The sequence below is a fragment of the Platichthys flesus genome, chromosome 20, assembly GCF_949316205.1.
Source record: "Platichthys flesus chromosome 20, fPlaFle2.1, whole genome shotgun sequence".
NCBI classification, from domain to species: Eukaryota; Metazoa; Chordata; class Actinopteri; order Pleuronectiformes; family Pleuronectidae; genus Platichthys; species Platichthys flesus.
The window spans coordinates 5,458,571-5,470,113 of record NC_084964.1 but is presented as its reverse complement, the minus strand read 5'-3'; the positions used below and the strand labels follow the sequence as shown (position 1 = coordinate 5,470,113).

Sequence of the window (11,543 nt, the reverse complement as noted above, 5' to 3'; positions counted from 1 at the left end):
AGAGAGAGAGAGAGAGAGAGAGGCCGTTGCAGGATGAGTTCTCACTGAGCAGCAGAGTAATCATCTCTGGAGCCGGAGCCAGATGTTAATGTTGTAATGTGGCTCTGTTCTCAGCTTGTTCCATGAAAACTTGGAAGTACTCAGAACACACACACAGACACACAGACACTCAGACACATGTGCAAACACACACACACACAAACACACACACGCACACAAAATGAGAATAATTTTAGGAAATAAAGGAAAGGACCGGATTCATGGGCTTTTTATACAGTGAGTGGATCCACGTATAGATACACACATTATTTAAAATATGACGGATTAGATACACATTTTTAAATTTGGATAGTGTTGTGTGGTGTAAACCATCTAACATTATTACTGGAGTTCAATCGTCATATTGGCTCAGCTCTGGGGACCATGCAGGCATGTTGGCACCAAGTAAACCCATGATGGAGACGTGAATAGATGCATTTCTGCTTGATGTGTTGATATGTGAATGTCGCCATAGAAGAAACCCACCGTCACATAAAAACGGTGGAATGTAAACAGAGCCAGAGACTATTTGTAGATCTGGAAGTACTGGAAAAGCCTGTGTAGCCCGTGCTGTCTGCCAGCATGTGCAGCCTGTCTGCAGTCTGTGTGGCACCAGGTGATGCGGCTGTGACACCAGATTGTCACGTCTCCCCCCACGGGCCAGATGGGGCTCGCTGCACGTTGAGCCACTTGACATCGCTGTCAGCTCTGTCAATTGACCTCTGACTCCGGGTCACTTTACACTGGGAGTTAATGATGTGTTCACGCTACTTCATAACAAACAGAGCACACCCAGAGTACACAGACTGACAAAGCAAATGTGTCTTTGTTCTGATTACTCAACAGCAAAACCCCAAAAATGGCAAAATGCCTTTAAAACAGAAAAAGTATAAACATTTTTTTAGCCATTGTCAGTGTATTTTCTTGAATCTCAGAGGACTAATGGACAAACCTAGAATTTCTTTTTTTGATCATTAATTTGATCAGTTCTGAATACATTCACCAAAGTAATGGCTGAGATCTGGGAACACGGTTACATTGCTCCAACAAACTCCAGCTACAAAAGAAACATATCATCAGTCCATTTAGCCAGTTTACTAAACCACTTTATATGGAGGGAAAATAAAAAAAAAGAAACTTGGCAACACAAAATAATGTTTAATATCTCTCATTGTACAGAAAAACTGTGTCCATACACTTGGAAAGTTAAAGGTCGAAATTAAAACCCAAATAGTTTTTTAAACTGTAATGGAGACTCTTGACCAACAGCCTGGTAGAATATTTATTGCTCACTTATCACTATTTTAGTAGAAGTTTCTGATTTTGCACACATGAAAGTCTGAGAGAAAATGTTTCAAAAATTGAAAAAAAAATAAATAAAAATAGGGAAGGGATCTTTAATTGTGCTAAAAATAAAATTTTAAATTTGCACTTGACTCTTCAAATTCAGGAACCGTATGAACTGATCTTTAGTTTGAACCATGTCTTATTCTAGTTAATTTGGCTTATTTGCCATGACATTTGGGCATTTTTTGCAAACCACCTTATTTAAACATGGGGCTCTGCTTCTAAACAAAAGGGAAAAAAACACAAATATGTTGTTTTTACCCTGTGAGTATTAACAAAAAGTAACCTATCAATCACTTGAATATTATAGTGGTGTGAAAAGATGCAGCCTTCAAATGGAACTAATGAGATTGCGGTTTCTGTGGGGGAAGCGACATGGACGCTAACATTACTTACATTACTATCGATGTCTTGACGCCAATGACAGAGGGAAAACATGATGCTGTGGGTAACATAGCATTTTCTCAGACATATTACAAAACGCTGACTAATCTCCAACTAATGACTAAAATGGCAAAACATTTCTACCAAACAAATATTGCACTTTTGAAAACATTAGCGATATCACAACTCTGAACTTTTATAAAGTTATAAATTACCTCATTTGAAGGCAACAGAAGTCTAGGTAATATTTACTCCATCACTTGTGTTGTCTCTTCCACAAACAGCCATGTCCCTCTTTTTTTTTTGTGTTGACATTTCTTTATTTCGTCAACTGGCCTGGCATGTACAATGTGTGATAAGAAATATGACCACATCAAGACAGTGAGAGTAATATCGGTTGTAATAAAAAGTGGAATCCTTCTTTAAGGGAATAGTGTGCTTTCAAATACACACAGCAAATGGAGGGTCACCTGTGGTGCTTTTGGAGTCGACGTTACATTTCTGTATAACTGCTTCTCTCTCTTAAACCCTATCACGGACAATCAGAGAGAAAGAGATATCTTCCTCAGGATCACTCCTTGCCTCTCTGAGAGTGAAATAACATTTAGCTTCACCGGGGCAATTGAGATCAGAGCCCCTGACAAAGATGCACTAATGGCGCTTGGAGCGGAGATTGGATCTCGGAGAGCGCTGCGATGGGCCCCGAGATGGACTGGAAGTTTCCTCCTTACTGTGTTGTCTGGGATCGATAGCTCTATCTCCTCGCTCTGACCTTGGGTTGACTCCAGCATTAGAGCGGTTAGTGTTGGTCAGCTCGGCTTCGGTTACAATTACAGAGAAGCTTTATCCTACATTGGCATATTCCCCCCCACGTAAGCTCATAGGGTTCATGTTGCACACCGTTTTTTTTTTATCTCTTTCGCTGTAGCTCTAAAGGAATCCATTAAAATGACTCAGCTGGGAACTCACTTCTCACTCGTGATGGCTCCTTGCTGAAAGATGGCATGACAGGTGGATGGTGAAAAAGAAAGGGGGAGATTAAACAGAGGGGGAAGAGATAAGACCCGGGTGAGGTAGAGGTTAAAGGGTGAAGTCAGTGTTACCGCAGCCTCACACATCTACGCTGACCTTTCCTTCAACCCCGGGGATTGTCACCAGAGCTGGGCTTGTGTGTGTGTGTGTGTGTGTGTGTGTGTATTTGACAGAATCTGAAGAAGTCAGCATTTATGCACACAATCTGGAGACTGCTCTGTGCTCCAGACAGCGGGGCAGGTTGTATTTTGTTATTGTGATACAGTGAGATTTATCCATATACAGTATTATTGACTCGGAGTTACCAGCACAGCTTTGACCTGACAGGTTGTATTGTCAGGATTTGCTGCTTGTGATCATTTCCAAGAAGGCACATTTTTCAAAGACGTTGGAGAACACCATTCTCATGGTGGGTGTCAGGTTGAAAATCTAAACTAGCCCTCAACACAATTTATCATTGACATCAACTGTAGGGAACTGCAAGATTAGGCCAATGGTTAAATAGTAAAACTGTGTGATGGCTGATGAGGTTTTCTCCAGGAGAATTGTTTCCATATTATGATGTAAGTATTAGGGCCACTTAAAGGGACAATAAATGAGAGATATTGAGCATAAAGTTGTACTTTTATAAGAATTAAGTGTTGAGTATGTGGAGAAAATGTGGAGCATCTTGTAAAGATATATCTATTAAAAATGTTCACTAAAACACCTAAGCTTTTGCCACATCAGCACCACATTATCATAAGTCTATTCTGAAGAAATAACTACACAAATATAAGATGTCATGTTCTCATAATACAATTACAATAAATGTGCCCATAATGTATAAATACACATGTTCTAATAATTTCATGAAAAAAAAATAATAATAATAATAAAAGGGATCAAAGCTTTACTACAGTTTATTCTATCACTGAGGTCCTCACTCAGTTTGAATGAATTTGGAGACACCTCTCCGGATGTACAACAACAGTATAGGAGGGACGAAAGGACTCTGTATTCCCAGTCAGCTGCTGCAGTCGCACAGAGTCATTTGCAATTCATATTGAACTCGTTAAGGGAGGCTTTTAAATTCATACCCATACATCGGAGGCTTTGTTCTGCCGTGACACAGCACATGGTGCTACTTGAGTTTTTGTGTTTGTACAATGGAATATAATTGGCATGCAAATCACAGAAGAATGGCTGCCAAAACATTGGATGTTCGGCAGGATTTGGTGGGCGGGTTGTCGGAAAAAACACGATTGTCGGATTTTCTGATGAATCAGATTTGTTAATCTGCAGGGGGGAGGGGGGGGGGGAGTAAGTGGTATCAAATATTTATATTTATAGTATTTTTTGCATGTTTTTTGCACAGTTAAATATCATGCAAAAGTGTGACGTAATTAAAGTCTTACGAATAGGTTTGATTTGGCTGCCATGCTAGGTTTTGTTTGTTGTGTGTAACTGGGGTGCAGGTGTGGTCTGTCCTGTCCTGTACTGGGGGTGTCACCACAAGGCCCAGACGGGTGGGGCGATCTGGACCTCATTAAGGTCCTCCCCTGGGGCTTGGAAAGCAAAGGTGGGGGGTTTCTGGGGACCCTCTATGATGGATGTCTCCTGGAAGTGGACAGGGCATAGTGACAATGGACTGACTCCTTAATGCTCCCCATATAGGGCAAATGGATGAGCGGGCCCCCAATAACACACTCAAGCATGCAAGCGGATACAAATACACACTCAAATCTTATATTTGACTCATAAATAAACAGAGAGGTGTGTATAGTGAACACGCATAATACTGTGCTCTTTGATTGGCTGCTGTTTCCTACTTGGATCAAACATCTAAGACAAACAGACCGGACTTTATGTCTTTGATCCAACACACCCTCAAATCCCCCACTCCTTTGCTGCATATTTGATGAACATTTCAATTGCTTCACATTTCTCAACAACACACACACACACACACACACACACACACACACACACACACACACACACTGATGGGGCTCCAGAGGGTGCTAGCTCCTCCAGTCTCCACCTGCCAATCTTGGTCCCAGCTGAGGCCCAGCGCTGCATTACCATTTTCAGTCTGTCCTCTGACAGTTATACAAACACCTTGCTTCATACATCCCATCATACCTCATTCATCTCAATATACACGATCCCTACTATTCCCGCTTGTACACCATCCACACCTGCCTCTGTGTCATTGGCCTAAGCCCCCCGCAGGATCAATAGCCAGTGGCCTTGACTGGCCGGCACTAATTCACCAGGGAGGCCTGCTGAAATATTGGGAAATGGACGACAAAAGAGAGGTCCTCAAAGGCAAACAGAAGCTTAATGTAAGCTGCAGGATAATCCCTGTGTTCATCATCCTGAATGTTTGATCTCACTTCCAAAAGTAAATGAGCAGGGAAGGGATGTTGCTAAAACAGGAGTTTTAAACTGCCAATTTATTTGGCTATCCTTTTTTTTTCACTCCCCTACTATAAAGGCCAAGGGAAATATCTTTTGTAGTAATGGGGAGAAAATCCCTCACTGGCTTCTCAACCATAGACATGGCCAACTGCCTTTATGCTATGGGAAACAACCCTTGACTGGTAGAAGAAGCACTTTCATTTTTTTTGACCATGCTAGTAGGATTTTCCCCTTATCCATGACTATACTCTTCTCCTGTCCTAAGTAATTTCAGTTGCCTAAACTTGATCTAACCGGAACCGTAGAGGAAGTTATTTAGGACTTATTTATGGAATATAATTATATAGACAGGACCATTTATGAGAATTTCTAATTAACAGCAGGCAGGATAATCATGTTGACATTCAATATGTCACCCCAAAACAAATGCGCCAAAGGGAGAGAAGAAGTAGAACCTGAGTTTGTTAATGACAACCATCTAGTGTACAGTCACTAAAGGTGTACAGTCAGCACAGTGCAGTGTACAGTTTCCCAGTTAAGACAAAATGGGCAGAAAAATGATTTGGAACTCCCTGATAACAGAAAGTCAAAGCAATTATTGCCAGGAGTTTAGTGGTGATGCAGCATCGGCCTGATTCAGATTCGAGGTGAGCCTTTGTGTGTGCACTAAGTTTCCCACACTGTGTAAATCCACAGTTTAGGCAGAAATGAAAACTGCATTGATCATTCATTCCAATCGACTATTGTATTTTATATTTATCCATCTATTGACAGTTAGGGAATAAACAAAATAATTAATTCCATCATCCCCTTGGGAATCATGTGCAGACTATACTCAACCTACACACCAAAACATTGCTTATTATTACTTATTACATGTTTTTCAAAACAAAAGTACATCCATATGTTACATTGATTGAAAATCCTTGATAAGAGAGAGTACTTTACAAAAATGAAATTCTATATTTAGCTGCGTCATACAACTTTGAGAGTGCATGTGATTCAAATGAAGCCGCAGCGAAGTCAACAATCGAAACATTAATCTAACCCTATTATTATCATATGCTGTTTGTACTAATAATAGTATTAACTATAATGTGAATTTATTGTACATTTTCTGACTCTGCCCTCAGAGGTTCAACTCAACCATTAATAATTATTTTGTGACTCTGACCAAACCCAGGATCACAATTTAGACGTATTCTATGCCAGAAGGATGAGAGTATATTTAGTTATTCGAAAAACTAACAGCGATTTTGTCTGTCGATTAGTGCGTCTGTGCAAAGCTCATAGCTGAAGCATACTTATGGAAGACCTTTTCTTTTGATGGTGCTCTTAGGGGCCGTAATTAGCTCTTTGTGCGTAGGTAATGGCATGGGGCTCTTGGCTCTGGGGCTATTCACAGACAGATTGCTAATGGAGGAACGTTTGTATCCACTCCGTATCATTCCTTCATCAGTCACCGACCCCTTTCATTTAAAACACTCTCGCAAATGCACACACACACGCATCCACCATCTTTAGAGAGTCTGGTAGAAATCCACCACACCCACTCATTATTGTGTGTGTGCATATGTGTGTGTGAGCAATTAGCTTCTTTAGTCCTTTTACACGTGTGTGTGTGTGTGTGTGTGTGTGTGTTCAAGGTGGCCCAGGAGACCAGAAGCATGATAGCAATTGCTTGCCTAATGAGTAAATAATGAGTGTATGTTTTTGTTTTGCAGTGTGATCAATGTGCACACGTGCCTCCTGGCCTGTGTGTGTGTGTGTAGCAGACTGCATGGCTCCTCATGCTCAGGGTATTGGAGTTAAAAGGGAAGTCTTCGGGCTAAGTGGTGGTGAGCGCTGCCTCATGCCGATCAGATCAAATGAAATCTATGTGTGTGTGTGTGTGTGTGTGTGTGTGTGTGTGTGTGTGTACGTGTGTTGGGGGGTGTTGTATTGACAGGAGGTTGTGCTGCAGGCACATCTGAAACGTGATATCAGAGGACAGTCAGAGCATCCTGTCCTCACTATATCAGCTCTGTGTCCTCTCAGTTTGTCAGTCTTTTATTAACATCTCATGTGTAACTGCATTGGAACACTTTTTAACACTTTTTAATGACTCTGTAATCGAATACGTTGCAAAAATTTTAGACCAAATAAAAACTAGTTCAGTTGTCACTCAGGAGTTTAGTAACGAAACCCATAGACAACTACTTAACTCGCTTTATATCTGTGAGGCGTTTTAGTGTCTTTTAGCTCATTGTTTTGGTTTTACAGCCGACAGTTTTACTATTATGGTTCAGTCTCACGGCTCTCATCAACACCTCATAACCTGCACAGCAACAAACCACAGAAAGTCGAAGTTATTGACTGGCTGGTGATTACCAACAGAAGAGAGACAATATATATTTGTAGGGGTTGAGAACAAATCAGAGCTAAAGAGAAGGTAATGTTGAACATACAAATATAAATCTTAATCAACGCTAATGTTTCTAAATGTCTATAATGTAAATGTAAGCATCAGTTTGCTCGTGAAAGGAACTCTAATATGTCATTGCTGTGTTTACAGTTTGTCAAATAAACACAATCAAAACCCACGGGAACAATAAGCAAAGAAACAAAAAGCTACCTAAAGAAATGCAGCTGTTGGTATACAGTAGTTTATACAGTTTTAATTAGTAAATCGTAAGATCATTTTATCGACTGAAATTACTTTAATTCTGGAATTTTTTTATGATACAGAGATTTTTGGAGATTAAACTGATGTATGTAAATCCATATCAGTTGAAACCCTGAAGGACCACATCAGTTGTTTTTACTACAAGTTATTAACATTTGTTAACTAACTTCACAGTAGCAATTCTACAAACCATGCTAATATGTTTGACACATATTGGTGTATTCTTTCAGTTATTTTAGATAACCATTTCTAGTCATACAATTTGAAAATGAATATAAACTCAAGGCCGACCAGTAGCTGTCTTTTTCTACTTGGAAACTCCAGAAACTCATCAAATCCATCACAGAATACATCAAATTCAAACATTAAAATACAAAGTGAATGACTTGTGGTCCAATTTGTAAACATGAGTAAAAGCCTTTAGGCTCCATTCAGACAAGCGGGGACGCTGTGTATGAGGCTGCTGAGGTTGTGTGTGTGTTCAGTCTGTCAGTCAGGTGTGTGGCAGGTGTGTCGGCAGATGTCCCAGAGTCCCCAGCGGGTCCTTTTGGGCCACCAGACTCATTTATCTTTAAATGAGTCCCATCTGCTGGGCTTCTGCTGTGGAGGTAGAGGTGAAGAGAACAAGAACCATTTGAGGGAAGACTCCTGTGTTTGTGTAGCACGGCTGTCAACTGCCTGTTTGTCTGGATCACTGGAGAGCTACTGTATCAGCACTCACTGAACAGCCTGTGTGATGTGTGCCAGGGTGACTCATGGGGCCTGAGTGAGTGAGAGTGTGTGTTTCTGATCATTACACACACTGAAGGCAGGCAAAAACGTGTGTATATTGTAACTAAGTAAATTTATCTTCCTCCTAATTATTATTTAATCAGCTTTAAAAGCCAGTTTTAAAGCCAAGCTTAAAGTTTAATATTTTGTTTTCTTGCTGAGAGATTTATACCACTTTCATCTGTCCATTAGTGTAAATATGGACAAAGGCCATGAAAGAGTTAACTTACATCATCACAAAGAAATAATAATTGTTACTGTTCATGGAAGTGAGCACATTTTTTCCTACACTTCCAGAAGTATGATGCCCAAAGCCCTGGAAGGCCAGATTGTAATGGAGAAGACGCCTCGCTACTTCGTTACCGTGGAAACGCCAGAGCGTGTCCACTCCATGTCGCAGGATGTGAAGCTGATAGTGGTCGTCCGTGACCCCGTGACCCGAGCCATATCTGACTACACCCAGATCATCTCCAAGACGCCCGACATCCCTCCATTTGAGAGCCTCGCCTTCAAGAACCGCAGCACAGGTACAGCATGGCTCTGACGATTAGCTCAGGGTTTCTGATCTATTGAACGATAGAACAGGTAAAAAGAGACAAACCTGCAGTCCTGGGTCCTCGTACATTACATCGGCTCAATCCTGGAGCTTTTCTACAAAACACTGTCAATCTTTTGTCTTCACTGTGCACAAACAAATAAAGGGAAAAATAGAATAACCCATCACAAGGGAGGCAGGTATAAATTTAAAAATATAAGCTAGCACTATGAAACAAATCATCATTACTAACCAAGGGTCTGATAGAAGCCTTAACCATTTTCTATCAATAACACACATTTATCAAGCAGATTACTTCTTGGCATGTAAGAGGAACATGTAGTGATACAATTCATTAAATGGATCTTATCAAGAGCCTTTCTTTGTGGAGTTTGCATGTTCTCTGTGTTTCATGGGTTTCTCCCTCAAGTTGCAGGCCACAGATACTTGCAGGAACTGTAACTCTCAAACTCAAATGTAAAATATAAACAGGGTTAGTGTTAAGTTGGGGTTAAAGCTAAAAGCCAATTAAAAGGTTGAAAAAAAGATTAAAAGAATGTTACAAAATCAAAAACATAAAAACCTCTATATCATCTTTTTAATGCTAAATGTAAATATGTGACTGACAGGAATAAAGCTCACCAGTGTTCAGCCTGGAAAACCACTGGCTTTGGCCAATGGCCAAAGAAAATTAGCTCCAATGTTAAAGTTAGATGGGATCTGAGACAACAGCGACACTGGCAATGATTTTCATAAAAGGCCTTGACATATGTCTGTTTTTGTCTCTAGGTCAGATCGACTCTCTGTGGAGCCCGCTGTGGATCGGCCTGTATGCCCAGCACCTGGAGCGTTGGCTGGCATGGTTCCCCAGGTCCCAGATCCATCTGGTCAGCGGGGAGAGGCTCATCTCCGACCCCGCGGGAGAAGTGGGCAAAGTGCAGGACTTTCTGGGCCTCCAGAGGATCGTCACGGACAAGCACTTCTACTTCAACAAAACGAAAGGCTTCCCCTGCCTGAAGAAGCCGGAGGGCAGCAGCAAACCTCACTGCCTGGGGAAGACGAAAGGGAGGACTCACGCCTCCATCGACCCAGAAGTGTTGCAGAGACTAAGGGATTTCTACAAGCCACACAACCAGCGCTTCTATCAGATGGCGGGACAAGACTTTGGATGGCAGTGACCATTTGATTGTGTGTTACCAGTGGCGTTTGCACTGTTTTGTGTAGAAGTGTGCATCTTCCATCTGACTGACACAGATGCAAAGACTCAGAGAACAAAAGATCCAGAAAACACAGAAAGGTTACCGCCTCTGACCAGCAGAGTGAAACCCGGTGTCAATGCACTTCACCTCGACCAATCAATTGTTTTGTGCAAGTGTTTTAGCGTCATTTTAAATATCATAAATGTCTCATTAAAACACGTGATTGCACTAAGAGTTTGTGGTTCGTAACAAGCATCTCCTCTCTCATCCTTCCGCCCCAGATGGTCAAATAAAGCATCTATGTGCAAGGTGGTCATGACGTTGTGGTTGTGGGTTGCAGATTATAAAGTTGGTTGGTGAAATATACAGTGTAGCTTTTAGCGTCTCTGGTCTGCAGTTTAATCCTGTAGTTGGTAGGCTGTAGTGGCACAACAAACCCAGAGCAGACAATGCTTCGTTCCACATTCCTGAATCCCCATGACTTTTCTTTTTCTACATGTTTGTTCTTCAGTCTCACTGGTTAAGAATTTAGGAGCAATCAATGCATACATATTGAGTGTCGTCCTCCAAGCGTTGTTCCCGAAAAAGCGGGAATGAATCTTTTATGTGGTGAGCAGCAGAGGGGTGAGCGAGAGAATCTTTATATGAGCTCAGATTTGACTGAGTGGTTTTGTATTCCTGAATAATGAATGTGGATAAATGGATGTAGGGGAAATGGTGTGGATGACTTGCCTCCTCGCCGAGTGGCACATTCGTGTGCCGAGGCTCAGGTTAGGATTCTGACTGCAAAACCGCCCCACCGTGTGCGGTAAAGGGACCACTGGAGGACAACCAAAACCAGAGCAGGTCAAATCAGCGGGACAGGGACGCCTGGTCAATGGCTATTTCTCTGGATGTGATATGTGACGCTGTAGTGTGTTACTGTGAGGGCCAGTTTACAGGGTTGTCTGTTTTCAGTTTGCATGTATTTGCACTAGTTTGAAAGTATTCAAAAATAAAAGTATTTTTAAGCAAAGACCTTTCTTTGTCACAGTTGCTTTCCCTCAACGTTTACTACAAAATGCTGTGTTTTGTATGGTCTCATTAAGCCATAATAATATGAATAAGTTTGAGTGGTAGCTCAGTATATCAATAATTTTGCAAACAAATTCAAATCATTAATGGAGGG

General features: G+C 41.3%; 1 protein-coding gene across 1 annotated transcript in view; it reads left to right on the top strand.

The window, feature by feature from the left end:
* hs3st3l (heparan sulfate (glucosamine) 3-O-sulfotransferase 3-like) overlaps positions 1 to 11,392 on the top strand; it is a 12,717-nt gene extending 1,325 nt beyond the window's left edge. The window contains exons 2-3 of the mRNA XM_062414147.1: positions 8,939 to 9,168; positions 9,966 to 11,392. Coding sequence (XP_062270131.1) covers positions 8,939 to 9,168; positions 9,966 to 10,354 — 619 coding nt within the window. The 3' untranslated portion in view covers positions 10,355 to 11,392. The remainder of the gene's footprint in view (positions 1 to 8,938; positions 9,169 to 9,965) is intronic.
* Positions 11,393 to 11,543: the final 151 nt, after the last annotated feature.